The sequence below is a fragment of the Thermobia domestica genome, chromosome 11 (genome assembly GCF_964235325.1).
Source record: "Thermobia domestica chromosome 11, izTheDome1.hap1.1, whole genome shotgun sequence".
Taxonomy (NCBI): Eukaryota; Metazoa; Arthropoda; class Insecta; order Zygentoma; family Lepismatidae; genus Thermobia; species Thermobia domestica.
Window position 1 is genome coordinate 114442508 of NC_137464.1, and position 22620 is coordinate 114465127.

Here is a 22620-nt window from a genome sequence, read left to right on the forward strand (position 1 = left end):
GCCCAAAATTAACTGTTTAACTCTATGGCCTATGGAACCCGGAGGTTCATTGCCGCGTTCACGGAAACTCTCCACTGACTTCTATCCTTAGCCAACTGGATCCAGTTTCTATTTTGTATTCCTATTTTTGAGAGATTGATCTTAATATTGTCATCCCATCTGCGCCTAAATCTTCCTAATGGTCGTTTTCCGATTGGTCTTCCAGTTAAGAATTTGAAAGTCTTCCTATTTTCTTCCATCCTGGCTACATGACCTGCCCACCTGAGTCTCCTAGACTTGATGACCCTAGCAATGTTTGGTAAACCGTAAAATTTAAGTAGTTCCTCGTTATGAAGTTTCCCCCATTCCACTCCTCTTGGGTCTGAATATTCGTCTCAGGATCTTGTTCTCAAATACTTTTTGTCTACGTTCTTCCCTGATAGTAAGCGACCATGTTTCGCAACCATACAGAAGCAGGGTGTCTACCAGTCAGGGAAAGTCAGGGAATTTGCAGGGTCAGGGAATTTCATTGTGTGTCAGGGAAAAATCTTTCCCAGGCTGTGAGGGGTGAAGGAATGCCACTAAAATAGTCATAAATTACAGGTAAATGAATTGGTTCGTTTGTACGTTTGTAGAATATTGTATAAGCATATAAACAATGGTGAAAACTTACAGTTCACTTTAAATATAAGTTAGGGGCGCGGTGGCTCACTGGTAGAGCGTTCACCTCCGGTGCTTGAGTTCCCTGGTTCGATCCCAGCTTGCACCGTGTGAACTTTGTGGTGGACAAACACCGTGGTCGTGGGTTTTCTCGGGGTTCTCCCGTTTCCTCCCACTTTCTACATTTCATTCATTACTCATCATCACCGTCTCCTTTAGCCTAACCGACATAATCGTGGGACGTAAAACTGAAAGATTTCATTTTCATGATTTAAATATAAGTTACTTTTCATGAGTTACTAAGAAAAAAAGAATGACAGAGTCAGGGAAAATTATAATTTTGTCAGGGAAAGTCAGGGAATTTGATTATGCTTGCTTGCTAGGCACCTTGAGAACAACAAGCCTATATATTTTAATCTTCAAATTCCTGGACAGAATTCGTGACAAGAGATTTTGAACTGAATAATAACACGAATTCCCTGCTTTTAGTCGACATTTAATTTCTTCGTAGATATCGTTTTCATCTGTTAATATTGATCCTAGATATTTGAAAGAACCCACTTTATCAAAAGTATTATTCGATATTTTAACGCATCCAAAATTTGCCGTATTACGATCCCGAGGAACTTCGTTCTATGTATTTAGTACATAAATTTCGCCTAAAGTTTTATTTATTTATTTTTTGTTTCGGAAAGGGGATCGGGCCCCTCTAAATACGCCCCTATTATCTGGAAACAAACAAATAGACGTGGACATAAAAGAATTTTTGTCTTAAATGTCGACGGTGATTTCTCCGTTGGAATAGTTAACGATTTAAAAACCCTATGTTACGAAGACAAGAAAGCAGGATTCTCCCGTTACCCGTTCAAAACGGGAATTTTCCTAATCATCCTCTGCATGATACTCGTTTTCATGCTGTGTTGTACATACATTTGAGTCTCATTGTATTATGATTATTATCTTCCATAATCGAAATAACAGAACAGAAACGGGATTTTACTTATTTTCACTTTAAATTAATTTATTTCGAAATTTGATTTAAATCAACGATTTTTATTTAAAAAATCAAGTGATTTAAATCTTGATTAAAATCGTGATTTAAATCAGACTGATTTAAATAAATCCACCCTGATTAGCTCAAGTTAAAAAACAACGACTTAATGTGCATATCAGTAAGAAAAGTGAATAAAGATACGAATTATTTCAGTCCACTTTGGCTCTGATCCATTTATACATCAATAGATACCAAAGATACTTCTGATTTCAATAAATGCCTTTTGTGTGGTTTGTGCGACCCCCCTCCCAAAAAGTACAGCATTTCAAGGTATTTTATCAATATTAAACATTATTAAAACGAAATAATATTTAGATTCTTTGATTGAAAATGCATAATAATATCAAACTATAAAAAAATCACAAAAGAAACGTTTATAAACTTACAAAAAAACAAAAGTTGCTTTTGTAATATCTCTTTGAGTAATGAATGGGGAATTCAGGTCTGAATATAATACAAATAATATACGGGGTGAAACGTGATAACCCACAAATGTGTGCTCATCAAGATTTTACGAACACTTACACTTTTACGAACATTTTTCGTTTTTGGTTTAAACCAGCCAACCCTGTAAATAACCCAATGGAAAATTATGTCATCCATCTTCCATAAGTTTTTTAAGGTTTGTGATCGTCTCATCACCATTTCATTTTGTCTTAGCAGATAACGATTTCAAGCTGATTATATCTTTCATAAGTAGCTACCTACGATGTTCTCACTAGCGTAGATCTGCATTAGGTTTTCCTAACTTGAATTCTTTTCAAAAAGATACAGCTGTTATGAAATCTTTGAACCAATGAATTCATATTAATGTGCATTTCATTGTCTCTTACCTATATAAACTTATTGAAACAGACTTCACCATTGTATTTCTCGTAAAATTCTAACCCAATCTGATATATTACGTGACCCCCTTCCTATTTTAAAAAAAAGGCGAGCGAGATACACGATGGCCGACTTCAAGATGACAGCCATGATAAGCATACTCTCAAGTAGATGTCTACTTCCTCTCAGTGTCGGTTAATGTGTTTTTATCTTTCATTCCTTTATCCGTTTTACAAATAAAATTAAATTTTCAAATTTGAAACACATAGTTATGGCTTATTCTGTTCAATCAGGATTTTGGCTACTGCGGCCGTCTTTATGGATGGAAGCACTTCAAATTTTGCTTACGCTCGTTTCTTGATATTTCACACTTCTCTGCCAAGTTTGGTCAAGGAACTAGATTTTGACATCGATAGGTTTACTTGTAAGAGAAGAAAACTATTATGAAAAATTAGCTGTTATAAGCAATGAACAGGGTGAGTGTTTTCACCAGAACATTTTGTAAATAGAAAAACGTTATAATGGGAAATGGGTATAACCACTAGACCAACAGGGAGAGTGCAATATTTTATATATATATTACGGTAGTCCAAAATTTCAAAAGTGGCACCCCCGAAATTTGTTCTCCTTTATAAATAAATATTTCATGCAAAATTTCAAATCAATAGCTCAATATTTAGAGGTTGCGCAATTGACTTAAACTAACAAAATTAGTGCTTTATTGTCGCTGCGTTGACAATGCGATACACTCTGCTTTTGTGCATTTATTCTCCTATATCCAGATCATGTCATTATTCATTACAGATCAACTATGCCTCTGCAGGAAATGTTTCAAAAATGATTAACGGAAGGCTGCCTTATCATCTTATATTGGCATTTCATTCCCTTTGATGCATCTATTGGAATTTGTATTTATCATGCCATTAGGAACAACGTAAACTTTAAAAATTTTAAACAATATTCACTGCAATGACGAATTTGTTCACATCTACAAGTTCAGTAAGAAATAACTTGGTTTCGTCTCAATTGATAAGTTGCAGTCGCACTTCATTTGGCTTCCGGTGACGGAACTTGCATTTCATTTGTTGAACGATTACAATCCACGAACACCGCACTCAACCATGAACAGTTACGCTGTTTGTTTTGAACGACAGTGACAGTGACAGTAATCTAGAATCAAGTGAAGCCTAGATGATGAATACAAACCCACGCAGTTGCATGCCCTGTGGAAGTCCTCAGACACATTACTCCCGAACTCGCTTCTATGTTAGATAGATCGAAATTAACTGACAGAGAAGCAACTTTGGTTATAGCAGCAACAGCCAGAGGTTTTGCCCACAATCTGGACGAAGTTACTCTCAGTTGTTCGAGTCATCAAACGACCTCGTGAACTCAATAGTCTTGAATTAGCTGCCATCATAAAGAGCAAATTCGAAGCAACAAGCGCCCTCGTTGTCCATTTGGATAGAAAATTCTATCATACGTAACCGACCGCTTAACCTGTAATAGTATCTGGCATGGGAAAAACTCAATTGCTCGGAGTCTCAAAACTAAAATCTGGAACGGGACAAGCTCAAGCCGATGGCATTCTAGGTACACTGAGGTCTCATGACGAGGTAAATGCAAAACGTTTCGATACAACGGCCAGCAATAGTGGTTGGCTATGAAGGAATCCCGTTTTATAGAGTACGATTTGCTGCAGCCGGAGTTATTCACCACGCCAGGTGAATGGCAAAGACACTGTAGGCATTCAAAATATGGCTTCTTAGAGACCAGTTTAACCTTACTCATTAGGAAGAAAAAAGATTGATTACTTTGTATATGTTTCTTGTTAAAGTTTGTGAAAGCTTGGTTCTTATCACCAATTGCTGCATCTGCTCCAAGAAATTATTTCGAATTCCTGAAAAATCTTAAATATGAAACAGACAATCCAGCCGTTTACAAAGTCTAGGATAAAATTCATGGTTATCTCTGGTACTTGAGCGAAGAACTCATTGGCTTCTTCACCGATGAACTGTCCGCAGAAACAGAGCAAGAAATGGTGGAAAACTTTAACACAGATAACAGCAATGATAAGCCTCCACAATGCCTGCAGATACCTCGAGATGTTTTGTTTCACTACAGGATATCAAGATTGAAAATTTCGTAACGAAGAACACAATGCCATCTGCGTATTTGAACATTTCTTGAACAAAATCCGCAGACATGGAAATTCAACACCGATTACTTAGCGGGTTATGGTGTTAAATACTTGCAAGTAGTTAATGACCATGCAGAACCCTGAGTTGCCTTCATACAATAGTATAATGGTATTATCTGAAAGGACGAGGAACAGAAACAGTACCTAGTTCAAATTGCTGCGGAACACAGTGAGCAATATCCAGACTGTTCAAAGAATACCCTACCTAAGTAAACTCAATATGTGAAAGTGAAATGTAAAAATAGAGTGAAATAATAAACTTTACGAAATTTTCATAATGCATACATAATAAACAATAATGTGTTTTTATGTGTAATTGTGCAATTTGTATATAAAATGTATAACAATACGTATGTATATATATATACATATATATATATATATATATATATATATATATATATATATATATATATATATAACAATGTGTAAATACCAATAGCATTCAAAATTTCAATCGGCTTGCGCAACCATTAAAAACTGTTGTAAAAATTTAAAATTTTATCAATGTATCTATTTTCAGAAGCGTAAGAAATGTTAGGGTGCCGCAAATGAAATTCGGAAAAAAATATTTTCCCCTCATTTTTGAACCACCCTAATATATATATTCTACAGACCTTGGTGCAAGTTAATTGTAAACCTGCGGCCCCCGCAAAATGTTACCAATCAGGCCCCGCACCACCTAAGACCGGTCCTGGCTATGTGACCAGTAAATCACAAGGAGAGGGGGAAAGAACAAGCAGGAACGCTGATTAAAGAGTAGTGACAGGTGAACAAGAACATCGATAGTATGGTATATGGCCATGGCTACTCGTAAGTGCCAACATCTTTTTATTCTTCTACCTCAGCCCTTCCTCCTCCAATAAATTCACTTCTCACTGCGATTTATCTCATTGTAAAGCGTGCTCCTACATCGGCCAGTTGGAAATGATTGCTCTAGATTCTCTTGAATTTTACATTCTGTTTCTCTTAAGTGTTTGGACAACCCAGATATGTTTATTGTATTCTAATGAAGATTATATGACATTAATATGACGTTTGGTTTACTTGATTTGATTTGATTTGACTTTTAGATTAGCGTCCCTTACAGCAGCGAAGCTATATGAAACGTAAACCTACAGCTTAACGTGGAATCCGAACCACATGAGCTCCTGTCGGGAATCGAACCCGTGTCTCCTACGTCATAACTGGTTTACAATAACTATTAAATTCAGTAGGTTTTTTTTTTTTTTTTTTTTTCAAATTACGAGGAATTTTAATATTATTTTAAGCCGAATTATGTAAGTATTTTTCAAAACAAAGGCCACACCACAATTTTATATTTCGGGAATCACTATATCTTCTGACTCAGAAATGCTCTGGTTCGACAACTTAACTGATCTTTTTTGCTGCGTGTCAATAATACAGATGAAACGATGTTCTGAACTAAGAGCAATTGTTTGAACACTTACATCTTCAGTTTATTAACTGCTTGTAATGAAACAAGAGCATTCAAACCAGCTGTTAGAACTTCTAATGTTAAGGAATGGGGATGAACCAAATCTCCTGAAGCCAACAATCTTTCAACTTCTCTTTGTGAAGCCTGAAGAATAACAGAACCTTTGCAGGGAGATGAAGCCACCTAGAAATGAAAGAAACCCATGACAAGTATTGCTTTCAGTAAATAGAATCCAGAGTTCAAACTCAAACTTCGTCAAAATTATCTAAAACGAAGTAAGATATGCACATAAAACATAGTAAATGACTATTTATATAGACATCGGTGCTATTATGTTTCGTTGATGAGAAAAATAAACAACTATGAATAAATTCAATACTTAAATTACTTTAAAAGTGGAAATAACTAACCTTCATAGTTTTCTTGCGAAGACTATGTCATTACACCATCAATATTTCAGTTACTTTAATGTTGGAACTAAACATGTGAACAACTATGTACAGTATGATTTAAGCTGGTGTTTGATTCTGACTATGGTCACTGGATTAAAGTAACCGAAATATCAATGTTATAATGGCATTGTCTTCACACGAATACTAAGGTTAGTTATAAAGTATTCCTTACGTTCTACAAGTAATAGAACAAAAACACAGAACACGCAGACACAGAACAAAAAATGGCGTAACAAAAAACTTGAAACAATTGACAACGACTCAAATCCCGATCTCCTGTTAGTCGTGCAGTTGCACTACCAATTGAACTAATAGCGACACAACCCGTTACTTTTTTGTTATTTCATTGTCGTCCTGTGTTTACTGTTACTTCAAATTAATAAAATAATTCATAAGTAAATTTCGTTTCACAGTGTGAAACTACGGTAGACTTCCAAACTATGAGAAGTCAATACTCACACTTGAAGTAGTGCATTTATAACTACTCGTTGCAATAAATTAATAAGATCAAAGATAGAACTTTTTACTAGGACGCTGAATTAAAGCCATTACCAGCGCTGCCTTACTGTTTTTGTTGAAACTAGGAATTTTGAATTTGAATAACTTCCAGTTTGGAGGGACGGGGGAGGGAAAAAAAAAACCTGCATCTCTATAAATCTCTTACCGTTTTTGCTCTATGAACATCAGTAATGAAGTACCAGAAGAAATTTGAACCACTTCCAGTTTTGACGACATGCTGTCTTGAGACACTGAATTGATCGCAAAAAACAGCTTGTCGCTATTTATTACCATTTTTGTTCTATAGCGATAAATATTGAAACCAAAAATTGTTAAATATTGAAACCAAAAATTGTTAATTTTAACCACTTTAGGATTGAAAAGAGGATTAAGGGAAGAGCTGAATTGATAACAAAAAACTGCATCTCTATTTCTTAACGTTTTTGCTCTACGAAAATGAGTACTGAAACCGGTAGCAGTAGTAAATTACAGCCATATCCGGTTTTGGTAGTGTTGTGAGTTGTGATGGTATGTTATCTTGGCATCCTGAATCGATTGCAAGCCCATTTCATTTTAAATCGTACACACGATAGCAAAGTGTGTACCATGACCATCTTGGAATTGTATGAAAAAAATATATATTAAAGATAGACATGACCAGAATAGAAAAGCAGAATATTTTTGCTCTCGGGTGATTTGCAACAGTGTTGAAATCTCTTAAAAATCACTACAGATAGTTGCTTTTGCAGCAAAGTGAGGAATTTGCGTTTTGAAGGTATTATTAAGAAAGAACAAAAAGTGCTAGAAACTTTTTTTGTTGTTTATTTCATACTATGGTTTCAAGTCTTCCAAACCATACCATACCAAACAGAGACATTAGAGGTATGACAAACTGTAACAAAATTGTTAAACTTGGAAAAAACTTTGTTGTGCATATATTTCGGATATTTCCCGTGCCTAAATGAAAACACACAAGATTTGTTTTATGCTAGAAATAAACACTATGAGAACACGACATTACAGTAAAATTATTATTTCGTACCTATCTGTACACCACAAGTGAGAATTTAGCATGAAAAAAGTAAAAAATTCAAAATTGAAGGGTAAAGGGGAAAAAAAAAAGAAGGAATGTCACAAAACTGCATTTTCGAGAAAATGCCGTTTTAATATTGAAAACCGCGTAACAAGAATAGGGTTAGTTAAATCTTTTGCCCATTTTACATGGACATTTCTACATCTACGCATGCATGGCATATACAGTCAAATAGTACCAAGAGTCACCGACAGATAGGGCAAAGCACCCGAAAAAGCACATACATGGACATTCCTTGTTTTTTCCCCTTACTCTTCAATCGGACTATTTTCAAAAATTAATCTCTCAAAAACCCCATCTTAAATTTTCATAAAAGTTGCACAAAGCATGCACACAACTTTGTTCCTCAATCCTGTAAAGACAGACTTGGTATTATTTTTCTGTGAAGAGAGAGATGAATTTTTATATTGCACTTCACACAAGTTGTGAAATAAAAGGAAGGTAGTGAACAAAGTGTGGGATTGGCAATACTGCCTTTGATTTAAATTCCACATCCAAGGTGTTATATCACCATAATAACAATGTAAGTAAACATATTGACCAAGCACAGGTCAGTAATTACAAAGATTTATTTTGTGTAAGCACTTACCAGTGTATCACAGCTATGTAAGCTTTAGTTGGGTTGCTGGAAATTTGTACAGACGAGCAGAGCGTTCACTGAGAATAGGGGAATCCATCTTGAGTAGTACACTTCTTATGGGAATTGTACAGACATTTTGCACAGAGGGCCATTTGAAACCAGTTACAGGACCATATGGAGTCATGAGAGAGATCGTAACATCTTCCAGTTCGAGTGATATGTGTGTTATTTGTCCCACCCACCATTGGCGTTGTCTAATCACACGATACAAAATCCATCACAGTATAACGAGGTTTGGTTACGATACTAAAAATAACAGGTTTCTTTGTATGAGCAGCAGTTCTGGCAATGGAAATTTCATGTGATGCAATCCAAAAGTGGTTGGACTGAATTCAAGTCACCGGTTTAACATTCACCCACTCTTTCCCTTAACTTGAACAATATTCTTCGACGGTACACTTGTTTAAAAACAGTAATGTATTCTTCATGACTGTAGGCACTTTCAATGAATCGTCTTGCATCTCTAATTGCATCAACGGACAGATGTTGCAGATTAAATTTTGTTGCATAGTGTTTTACTAAACCGCCTACCTCATCATGCTCAGTAGCTAAACATAGCCATTTCCTTGTAATGTTGTTACTCATGCGTTGCAGCTCAAATCACTGAAATCTGTTTGCAAAATGGGAGGCTGCACTATGAGATACAAATACCTGGGTAGAAAACTTGTTCATCACACAGTGCAGGTATTTCACCAATGATTAGCTGAAGAGCACATAGTGCATGTGCACTATCCTGAGCCAAGTCATCACTGACTACTGCAAAGCTATGTATGGTACCATGAAAGTATCCAACACATGTGAATATTGAGATTTGGGATGTTAGCCAATGGTAACTTTGGATCTCTTCCTGCCACACAACCATCCAGTTCTCTGCAAAATCAAAGTGCAAGACCAAAGTATCACTTGTTGATGTACTTGATCTTTTCTCAGCAGCAATGGTCTCTCTGAATGCTGCGAATGTGACCATGACAGATGCCTTTCACAATCCAACTGTTTGCCAGTTATGTATTTTTGACATTAGATTTTATTGAACCTGTTCTTGGTCAATACATCTACTTACATTGTTATTCCACCTTGGGAGTAGAATTTAAATCAAAGGCAATGTTGCCAATCCCACACGTTGTTCACTACTTTACTATTATTTCACAACTTGTGTAAGGTGCAATATAAAAATTCCTCTCTCTCTCTTCCCAGAAAAATAATATCAAGTCTGTCTTTACAGGATTGCAGAACAATGTCATGTGTGTACTTTGTGCAACTTTTATGAAAATTCAAGATGGGTTTTTTGAGATATTAATTTTTGAAAATAGTCCAATTTTGAAATTTTCACTTTTTTTCATGCTAAATTCTCACTTGGGGTGTACAGATAGGTACGAAATAATATCTTTACTGTAATGTCATGTTCCCATAGTATTTATTTCTAGCATAAAACAAATCTTGTGTGTTTTCATTTAAGCACAGGAAATATCCGAAATATAAGCACAACAAAGTTTATTCCAAGTTTAACATTTTTTTTTACAGTTTATGTTACACCCGTAATGTTTCTGTTTAATATGGTTTGGAAGAGTTTAAAACATAGTAGGAAATAAATAACAACACTTTTGTTCTTTCTTAATAATACCTTCAAAACGCAAATTCCTCACTTTGCTGCAAAAATAACTATCTGTAGTGATTTTTTAAGAGGTTGCACACTGTTGCAAATCATCCGATACGAAACTATTTTGTTTCTGTATTCTGGTCATGCCCATCTTTAGTATATATTCAAAATGGTCAATGGGCACCCATTGTATGATTTGAAATGAAACAGCCCTGCAGAAAACCGCTTGTCGCTACATTTTACCATTTGTTGTCCTATGGTAATAAATGTCACAGCCGAAAGTTGACCATTTCCGGTGTGAATAGAGGATTGACGGAGGAGCTTATCTTTGAAACGCTAAATTATTTCCAAAAACTCGCATCTCGGTATCTCTTAGCAATTTTGCTTTGTGAAAATCAGTATTGAAACCGGAAGTAATGGTAAAATTGAACTATTTCCGGTTTTGGTATTCCTTAGGATAGTCATGGTATGTTGCCTGAATCGTTTGCAAAAAAAAAAATAAATAAATAAATAAAATAAATAAAAATCCCCACTATTTGTTACCGCTTTTGTTGTATGGCGATAAATATTGAAACAGGACATTGTTAATTTGAACTACTTCGGCTTTGAATAGAGAATTAACAGAGGAGATGGAACCCACTTTTGGAATGTTGAATTGATTGCAAGAAACCGGATTTTGATAGCATTTACTGTTTTTGCTTTACAGAAATCAGTATTGAAACCAACAGTAATAGTAATTTGAACCACTTTGTGTTTTGGTAGTGTGTTGTTGAGTAACGGTATGTTGTCTTGAGACGCTAGACCATTTGCAAAAACCATCTCAGTATCTTTTAGCATTTTTGTTCTGTGAAAATCAGTATTGAAACAAAAAAGCTAAATTTGAACCACTTCCGGTTTCGGTATTCTCCGAGATAGTTTTAGTACATTACCTTGAGACACTGAATCGTTTGCAAAAATCCGATTCTCATTATCTGTTACCGTTTTTGTTGTATGGCGATAAATATTGTAACTGGACACTGTTAATTTGAACTACTTCCGGTTTGAATAGAGTGTTAACGGAAGAGATGGACAATATTTTAATGGGCGTAAATATTCTACCATTAGTGCCACATCATTTACCTAAATGAAAAATTTCAAAAATTTCAATGAATTACGGTCCTTAATTAAAACCTCTTCGTTCTGACATAATTTCTCGTCTGAATACAATGTTCGTTTCGTTAAATCACAATGCGAGAATAAATAAACAAGAAATAAATTATCAATACATAGTGTAAACTGAAATTTGATTCTTTTACTTTTCTTTTGCTTATTCATCAATTACAGCTTCATTTACCTTCCTATCTTGCATAGCCCAAACTACCGAGGATTTTTGAAGAAAAGAAAAAAATTACAACGTATTAAGTTTTTACGAATACTTTTGTATGAGGATTATTACTCTTTTACACTTTCGGTAATCTATTATATCTCATGTTTAAAGCTATTCGTTTAGATTAGCTTTCATGATGAATACTATAAGAAGCATGTGCGTAAAGGAGTGTGTGTGTGTGTGTGTGTTACCGTCAGTAAAAGACAAACAATAAATACAATTTGCTGGTTAACAGTGTGCTACATATACAGTACAAAAATAAATAAGAATTTCTTTCAGCAAAGTAAAAACTGCCAATTATTAGTAGCAACGAACGACACACACAAAAGTTTTATTTATTTATTTATTTATTTACTGTTTTCTCGAGAACTACCTATGGAGAATTTACCCACAAGCAAATTATTTTGTTCAGCTCGATGTGATCTACCGACTGATATAGGATAATATTACTTTAATTAAACAGGAATTAAAATTTAAGAGATGATAATTTTAGACTATATCTCATGAACTTCGTTATACATTGTCGTTTTGCTAGTGGAATAATGAAGAACTAAATGAAGGTATATTTCATTATTAGTTTCATCGAAATACGAGATATGGTTCTTGCACATCATCAATTTCATAATCTACACAAAAATTAGTTTTTCTCAATTTTCTCGAAAACTACTTTTACATAGGCACACACTATTTTGTTCAGTGCAGTAAGATCTGCCGATTGGTATATGCATCATCTTTGGATATTTTTTCCCGATAAACGCTAATAATATCGTAGAATTTGAAAGAAACACGCTGTAGATTATGCGTTATGTATATTTCAATAACCACATCACTATTTAATTATATAGCATTAGTAATACGAATGTCATTTAGACTGAAGTGATAACACTGCTCTGATTTGATTGTCGTTTGTCCGAGAGAGATTTGTTGTTCCTGGTCAGTGTAGCGATCGTGTCCATATGTTCGTGTTCCCATATTACGATGTGTGTGATCAGTGGACGCTGTTAGAGTAAAGTACATGTAACATGCCGTTCTAAACATGTTTACCCGTGCAAAACAATGTTTTCATCCAGTTTCAGGTACCATGAAGTCGAAATGCACGTCACGTCTACAAAGGAGTACATGAGGCGTGTGTGACATTGCTCTGCCTTATCGGGCGGTTCTGTCATGGATTACGGTATTCAGGGCGGTGCGCCAGTCAGCAGACAAAGAACATAATGGGAGTCGTATTTGAACGGCTACGATCAACAGCATGTAGAAGGAATGCGAATACTGCTCGAAAATGATCGGCGATGAACGTGTAGTGAACTGAATATTTCATCTGTGTCTCAGTGTATCACATGCTAACACACTATCTCAGCATCCATAAGATTCCAGGCAGAAGGATACCACATGTAGCGACGGAGGTACAAAAGCGGTACCGATAGGAAAAGTGAACAATTATACCTTGAACGTTACGAGCAGGAAGGTGCTGATTTTCGGCACCGCATTATTGTGATTAACTAAACAGAGAAGATTCTATGAACCAGAACTGAAACGCCAGTCCGGTGAATGGCGCCATCCAGCGTCCCCACGACCGAAAAAGAATTAATGAGAGCCAACAAATATTAAGGTCATGATGATAATGTCCTGTGGGCACTAACACATTATCCTCTCACATCAGGTGCTACCAGTGGTTACCGTAAACGCTGTGTCTAAGCCTCGTTCCTAAGTCATCATTTGCGGCATTGTGATGCAAATTACATCTCCTGCAGTGTGGAACAATTCTGGCCGCAAATTCACACTGGCAAATTCACACTGGTACAGACTCTTACAAGGATGGAATGATGGAGCTGGGATGTACTGAAGCATCTGCTATATTCCCCCGCTATAAGTTCCTACGATTTTGATTTGTTCCCAAAAATGAAAGAACTACTTCAAGAACAATGTTTTCGTAAAATTCCAAGGTCGTTTGTGCCTTAGGACACTCTCTCGAAACCCTCAGACAAACGGGAACTCTCAATCCAACGTCTGCCAGATATCTGGAAACGTGTTCACCAGGCAGGAGGGAACTACATCGAGGGAAGCCTTTAAAAAAAATAATAATAATAATAAATAAATAAAATAAATAAATAAAAGGGTATGTTGCCACTTCAATCCATATTATCTTCGTATATGAAACTATTAAAATATGCATGATGCAAAATTTAAAATGCGCTTTACTTCGATGTTTCTAAATATTTCTTTCGGTTATTTATTTATTGACTACACAACAGATGCACAACAGTTATCAGTGACTTTTTCTACTTACAGTACTGACTTGTCAATTTGATTTCGAGAACACACCTTTTTTAATAACTGGATTGTTCAACTTTATTCTTCCAGATATGAAGTTCAATTTTTCTGAATTATAGTTACTTATATTTCATTTTTAAGTTTTCGAATGTAATTTCTTCCAACATTATTTCAGGAATGTAGGAGTTCAAATGTTGAGATGTAATGCACAGTATTACACTTTGAGAAAGGATTACTTTGCTGACATGACTTACCTCTTGAACAACTCGACAAACTACTATATAACCAGCAAGGAAAGGGTATATCATTTCATATAACATATTTTGTAATTTCTTGTGATTTCCTACAGCAATTCGCTTTGAACTCACTACTTCTAAAATATTGAGCAGATCAAGTTGTTTCAAAGTTTCTTCAAATTCCTGAAAAAAGAAATACGTAACAGGAACTTAGAATACGACTGAAATTTCCTCCTTTTCCTTCAACAACATAATTATGATCATCATATACAGACAGTATACATAAATTCATAATTATATACGAAATTTCTGGTATAAGAACTATTATTAAACTGTTATTAATTAGTTTTACTATCGGCGTTGAATGAAAACAAGGTTCTGTACTACATTTATAAAACATATTATGTAATTGAATTTTGAATTGCAGTATTATTCAACATTACCTTTTCGAATTTCTCGTAATTTTTTGTGTTTTTGCGTCAAAACTTAGATTATGGTAAAACTTCGACTTATACAAAGATTCCTGGAACGATCTAGTTATATAAGTCGAGAATTATCTGTAAAATTGTAATTATAACTATATTCTTATATCCATACAGTACTCATTAATGTATAAAGCTACACACCTGATTGCCTCATTGACATGAAATCACAAGTGCTTCCAGCTGACACGGAAAATCTGAATTTGGCATGCTTATAGCCTTACGAGAGAAACTAACAGAAAAACTGTCAAAAGTATATTTGTTTTTTTCATTTTTAGGAGATAAAAAGGGGGATAAAAAATTCTTCATGTTATTTAAATGGGCGTTATTACTAATTTATAGGGGTCTAACGGGAAAAGAAAGATTTCCCTATTTAGAAAAGAAAAAAGAAAAGAAATTCAAAGTTTGGCACACTCGTAGGGTTTTCAAAGTAAAAAACATTTTTTTAAAATTGGACAATATTTTAAAATTGAACTATTTCCATATCCGAAAATATTTAGGTACTTCCAGCACCTGAAGGATCTTGAAAGTTTGTGAGGTTTTAGGCTTTGCAGTGAACGAACAGAAAAAGTCCGAAATGTTAGGTTTTTGATATATATAAGAGGGGGTAGGGCTGCCACATTTTTCAGAGAGAAGAAAAGGGTAGATGCTACGATTTTTAGAGTGAATAAAGGAAGATATGTGATGCTCAGAATTTACATATAAAATAATTATATGGTTTCACATAGTACGATAAAAATAATTTTAAATGGAAACTGGGTAAGTTTCATTAAAAATAACTGCGATACACAAAACACAAAAAAGTATATTACAATTCCCAGCCGGAGCTCAAGTGATTCGAAACCTACGTTAAGCTGTAGATTCTCGTCTCATATGGATTCGGTGTAGAAAGGGACTCTAAGTCCAACCAAGCATTACACAGATTTTTGCTGCCGTTTAATTGTATTATATGAAAACTTTGAATCTCCTAAGTCTCACATCCTTTTTGCACATGTTTAAGAAACTCTTGCACGGTATCTTGAAATTTACAGTCACTTGGAGCTCTGCTTTCATTAGTTCACAGTAGCTTTTGTTCCTGATATTGGTATAAGACGATAGATCGAAACCGCGATATGATCGAGACGGTGTTGACAGACGAAGGCAAAGATGCTGAACCAAATTATTCTTAAATATTAAATTGGGTACAAATGAGATAGGAGATGACGAAATCTCTTGCATATTCTCTCTGAATACTAAGTTATATCGTTAAGTTGCATCGTTAATTGTATGTGAGAGATCAGTTCCTCCAATAATAATAAGAATAATGAACTGGCATTTACTTAAAAATTATTTTTTAAATGTTCAGGAATGTCATTTGTTTTATTATTTTTTTTTAAAAAAACAGAAAAGCCATTTCTCACAAAAATTAAAATATATAACATAAAATATATAGTAAAACTTAAAACTTCCAGAAAATAAGAATTAGTAATCCTATTTTAGGGATATAGGCGACGAAGAAATTCCCCACGTTATTTAAATGGGTCTTTTTTGGACATATAATCTCATATTTGAGGTATTTGAAATTGGAATAAAAACTTGAAATTCTGTATGCTTATATGTTTTCGCTAGCGTTAACTAAGTAAAGCGCCAAAAATAAAAATTTCCGACTATAGAGTGGTTTTACGGAGAACTGAAAAATCTTTCCCATATTCTTTATATAGGACATCTTATACACCCAAAAATGTTTAGGCACTTCCGGCAGGATTAGAATGATGAAATTTGGCATGATTGTAGCCTTCCGGGACTGACCCACAGAAAATTGCCAAAAGTGAATATTTTTTAGTTTTTTGGGGGTCTAAAGGGGTGATAATGGAATTCCCATGTTATTTAAATGGGCGTTTCACGGGATATAAAATCTTATCTTTGAGATAATTGAAATACGAAAAGAAACTTGAAATTTGATGGAATTGTGGGTTTAAGAGGTGCGAGGCCGTAGGTCGAGTAAACAAGGGGATCAGGGGGAAATTCGGGAAACGTAATTAAAGAGCAAGTGCATGAAATTCACTCTTGTTGCAAAGGCTGATACATAAGAGATGCGAGGCCGTAGGCTAAGGAAACGCAGGAGTCTGGGGGCGGAGCTAGTATATATATATATATATATATATATATATATATATATATATATATATATACTGTATTTGTATAACAAATTCTGTTGACACGATAGTGTTCGGAATTTTCATCTACCAAGATTGATACATAGTATTTGCTTGATAGGGTGCTTAGTTTCATTTGTTAGTCAGCTACATCTGCCATCTCTACTCAAATAACGTTCATTTGAATATATAAAAGATCCATAACTTTTTAAATATTGATTCTAGAAGAACAATGATAAGTATTTTCTTAATTCTTGTAAGGATCTCTGTAAACATTCTTGTAAGGATTTTTGTTTCGATTATTTTTTCAATATGCCATCTTGTTTCAAAATGGTGGCCGTTCTAAAATTTAAAACATGCAGAACTTTCTTACTATTGATGGTAGAGAAAAAATTCTTTTCGCTCCTCAGATCCTCGAAGGCTAGTTATTATATAAAATAATAAGTATAAATACATTTTTTATTGTTACGATGGTGGCAAGTAGGAACACGTTACTCAAAGTGAAGAACGTTTTAAAGTCAATGGGAGTAGAAGGAGTGAATAGATTGAAATACTTAATGCGCAGTTGTAACAAGCTAGAATGAAGTTAGTGAAGAAATTAAAAGTAACTTGATGGCAGGAAACGCCTGTTATGCTCGGTAAGAAATACCTGTCGTGGCTATTATACTGAAGAATTTAAAATTTTAAATCTGTAAGAACATAGCATAGTACTGTCAGTAGTAATCTATGGATGTGAAAGTTGGTCTTTAACACACTAGAATGAACACAATGTAAGGGAATTTGAAAGCAAAGCCTGCCTTAAGAAAAATTCTTGGAGTCAACAGGGACGAACAAACGGATGAATGAAGAAAGTTACATATAGTGGAATCCCATCAGCAGCTAATGAGTTATTAGCATGTCTAAGATAAGTGGGAAACGTCGCTCACATGGTAAACTTGCGTGGAGTTTATAAAGTTATTGTTGGAAAGCCTTCAGACATCTCTGGGTTGACCAAGAAACAATACGAAGATAATATAAAACAGGACTTTCTGGAGTAAGGTGTATCAATTTCAACTGAATCTGTTTGAGAAGTAGTCGAATCATCGTTCGGAACCAGGGAAGACATCAAGCACTGCTGCATCTAGCGAAACAGTCTCTGTATTACGTTAAATTAAAAAAAAAAATCTTAGTATTGTCGTTGTTTTTATCTGACAAATGTGTTTACATGTGAATGTAAAGTTAATTTAGAACTTAGTGGCAGCTTCATACTCGTAGTAGAAGTAGCTTTACTTCTGAATTACGCGGAGTAAATAACGATATGCAAAGAATATACAGACCGTACTTAAGGTTTAACAAAGATGTGAAAGACAAACAGAAAAAAAAAAACTCAAGTAATGCATCAAATATACTATTTGTATCTTAACCTTGATTGTAGTCGCCTTAGTTTCTGGCATATATTATTTCATTCGTTCCAAAATCAAAATTTGGACGTAATGGGGTGCTCCCTCTGAGTGTCCAAATTAAAATATGTTTAATGAAAACTATTTCGCATCAATGCACACAGAGTATCTTTAGCTCAGAACTTACCAATTCAGCACCCTTCTTAGGTAGGATGAATTCATGAGACAACACAGACCTCAGGAAATTGTACTTCTCAAACAACTCATCTGTAAAATATGAAAACTAGTAAGAATTATATTTTTTATTTTATTTCGAGTGACTTTTGTAAAAACTACCAGCATATGTTCTTGCTTAACATGATTTGCTATACAACAAATATATATAATTGAAAAGCTCTCTATTTTGAATTAAGATGATTCATAGATTACCTTCACTGTAACAACTTATGGTATGGCAACTATACACATTTAATATTTTCTCTTCCAGACGCGATGCCCTTAATGCGCATGGACTCCATTTCAATTGCTGATGGAAAAATTATAAGCATCAACTCAAGCAGAGACTCGAGAAATATAAATTGACGATTTAATTTCATTTAATGTTGTCATTTTCAATTGTTATACCGGGAGTATTATGCCATCGACCTAACCTGCACTGGAACACCGTTTTTCGTTGGATCAGCAAAGTCAAGCAGTGCCAGGTTTGGTCAAAGGAAAGAAGGATGACCGTTCGTACTCACCAGATAGTCTTGGCATTGCAGCGTCTACCCATCGTCATGAGGGTAAGCAGAAAGCTACCTGAAAGTAGTGGCGAACTCGGATCTAGAAAATCAGCACGAACGGCGAAAGAAGCCGATGCTCTGACTACACATAACCCCAAAGGCATGAGTGCCATAAGCTAGGTAGTAGGCCTTGGGTCGTAAGGTCTGTTGTGCTAGGAGCTTAATTTTTAACTTTATTTTTCCAGGAGCATATTAAACTATATACTGAAATAAGGTTTTGCATTTTATGCAAAGTTTAACCCAAAGAGATTATTATTTTTGTCTAGTACTCTAACACGATAAACTACTATTTTCTGTCTGTTACTTTCTGCTTTACAATAGAAGGCTGTTTACTTTCTGGCTTTCAGATTACAAAAAGCACTATTAAATGCGATCAAATGGCATGTCTTGTGAAATCTATTGAATATCTACTTTACTTGATTCAAACAAAAGTTGCTTATTCTTTATTAGTGCATTACTGGAGATCTACTAAGATCACATCGCCTTCAGAATAGTTCTATATTAACATTTACTACTCTTGCAATTCATTGGAGTCTGTAGGTTAGCGTAAGATTACTCCACGCAACCTAAACGTTTTCAACCGGATTACTCTGTTGACGATATCAGACCATTCTTATGCACCACTAACTTATGGTCAGCTATTGCAAGATATACAAAAAAAGAAAGAAACAGTGTTGGTTCGACCAAGCTCGTAATAGTTACAGAAATGCCTATGAACATCTTTTGCGGACGCAAATAATGGACGAATAATATCCGTAGCTAACGAAGTATCTATAGATTACCTAAAAATATTTTTTACTGGCAACTAAGTTATAATCAAAACAGACTAATTTCGATGACTGCTGATCACTATCATGATCTTCTACTAACAAACTGCATCAACTGACTCACCACAGACGAAACGTAGGAAAAAAAAAGTATCTTGCATCAAATCACTTTTGTCATACGGAAATCCCCATAATTCAGTTTTCTATTACCTTTCCATCTTCTTGGTGTACCCAAAGGTATTTCAAAGATTTTTCAACCACAACTCAAACTCCACGTGTATTAATTTCCATGTCACATCCTTCTTAATGTGATGAGCATCTACTCTGTAACTTTCTCTATTCATTCGTAGCCCCGTTGGTCTAGTGGCTAGCGCGTGCGCCGTTGATACACGTGGTCCCGAGTTTGATTCCCGTGAGAGAACACAAAATATTTAATATCACAATCATTTCCTTTCATTAATCATCCTTCTTTAGCCTAAAGGGCATAACCGTGGAACGTTAAAATTAAAAATTAATTTCATTCATTCATTTCTTTCTATTCATTTGTTTGTTCCATTACTTTTATTCGAAATAATTTCTCAAGAGTATTTTCAAAGATCGGAATCAGTATTTCATACACGTTTCCTTACAGGCTTCCAAAAAATGTCAGAATTTTCTTGCATTCACTTTATATCATTTCATACCGCCTACATCAGTAGCATACTCGAATCGCGATTTAAAAAAAAAGGGGGGGGGAGAAAAAGTAAGGGAGGGGAAGGTAGTCCTATTGACAGAACAAAATGTTTAAGAAAGCAATGAACTGACAAAAGTAGTTCCTCCTCAAGACATTGTTATTGCTCTCTTCACAGTACAATGGATAACCTCTCCGCTGATCTTGTGGCTAGCGCAGGTATTCCCATGCGCAATAAAAATTGCGCGTATACTGTAACTCACGATTTTTCGCATTTATTCCATTTTCCTTACGTTTATGGGTAAAATTCAGTTATTAGTATGTGGAGATAATAGAAAGCAATCCATCTAAGGAGATATGTACAAAAAATATAAAGAAACAATAAAAATATAAGCAAAAAAACAAAATTATGCTCGATTTTGTGTATACTGACAATCATGATTTCTAGGGATTTTTTCAGTAGCAAAGCACGATTGCGGAGGGAAATTGACAATAGGCAGTGAACGAGCTGGCGGAAGGAACTGGAAAGTGGAGTAAAATATTGAATTTATTGGTTTAAACCTAGTGTCTAGATGGTTTGCCAAATATAAATTAGCTTTCGTAACCAAAATGTACGGAAATATAAAAACAAAGAGGAAATCTCCTGTCTTGAGGTTGGAAGTGACATGCGCTATGGATATTAGCATTTATTTGTTAAGAAAAAGAGAACAATCAAAAAGTAGTTTCCGTGGTTAGGTGGGTAGCGTGTGGATCAGTAGTTCTTATACTATTTTGACAATAGATCGAATCCCATCCCATCCTTTTTTTTTAACAAAATATTATAATTTGCATGTTAATAAGAACAGAAGCAATATAATAAGGACATAACTTACTGATATTTTGCTGTAATGACGTATTTATCCAGGATTAGAGTACTATTGGTAATAGCTATTGTTTTCAGTTTATGCTATTGTATAGCTTCTCTCATCCTGTTTTCTTGGGGAAAAAAAAAACAATTTTTTCTCCAACAAAGTGTGAAGGATATATACGGACAGAAAAAGACATCTTAGTACCAAACGTGATTTATCGTGATGAAATGGACTAGTTTGCTATTATTTAAAAAAAAATTATTGAAGTTGGCTTCTCTTTAGCTTTTAGCTAAAAAATATTTTTTTCTTTACAAGACTATACTTTATAAGGCAGGGTGTGTGATCATACCCACAAATTTAGCTAGGGAGTGACAGATAATTGTTTATACAAACATTTTACAGGTTTAGGTACGTGAAACACAAATACACCATGGTCTCGTTTATCCGACCTTGCTTTGTTCCACATACTGAATGATCCGACATATCATTGCAGGTAGCACCAATCGGCAAGAAGAACTGCAAGTTGTGGTCTTAATCTATTTTTCATGCTCTGGAGTCTATCGCCTAGCGCGCGCGTCTACACCTTGACTCATATGTCTATCATTCAGTACAGACACGTATCCAGGTTTTCTATTCGGAGGGGGCCCAACACGAATCCTCGTAAGTACGTAATTCTAATGTTTTAAAAATATCAATAATAATAATAATAATAATAATAATAATAATATTAATAATAATAATAATAATAATAATAATAATAATAATAATGCAACAGTTCTGTATTTCTCTTAAACTTTTTCCTACTTTTCATTTATAAACAGGTTTACTTTGGAAACTGCATTATAGCACAAACAAAATGAAACATATTTTTGAGAGAAATGTAACTAAAGAAAACTGTCTGCTACGTATATCACATAACAAAAATAGCAAGAAGACATTGAGTGTACCGTTCCAATATATTAAAGTTAAAAACAGAACAGAAACAAAATGTTAATCCATTTAAAACTGTTCTTTAATTCCACCTGGTATAATGGCATTATGGTATGTTCTTAGAATTATAACAAGACAACAGCACATTGCCCAAAGTTTGGACACTGACTCCAAGTAAACTGATATAAAAGAACCCCAAAAGGGTAAAAGCAAGTTTATTAAAAAGTGCTTGAATTTCGGAAGGGGAGAGCCCTGGAGACGTCCCTGATTCAGTGCAATGCATTTATTTGTTATAAAACATGATTATTAGATGCGTAA

General features: G+C 34.7%; 1 protein-coding gene across 3 annotated transcripts in view; it reads right to left on the reverse strand.

Annotated features, from left to right (window-relative positions):
* The window catches only part of Gnpat (dihydroxyacetone phosphate acyltransferase), a 147676-nt gene that overhangs the window by 40019 nt on the left and 85037 nt on the right, over positions 1-22620 (reverse strand). For all 3 annotated transcript variants that reach the window (XM_081731001.1, XM_081730999.1, XM_081731000.1), the window contains exons 10-12: positions 18493-18572; positions 14328-14492; positions 6170-6339 (exon numbers count right to left, since the gene is read on the reverse strand). In XM_081731001.1, coding sequence (XP_081587127.1) covers positions 6170-6339; positions 14328-14492; positions 18493-18572 — 415 coding nt within the window. The remainder of the gene's footprint in view (positions 1-6169; positions 6340-14327; positions 14493-18492; positions 18573-22620) is intronic.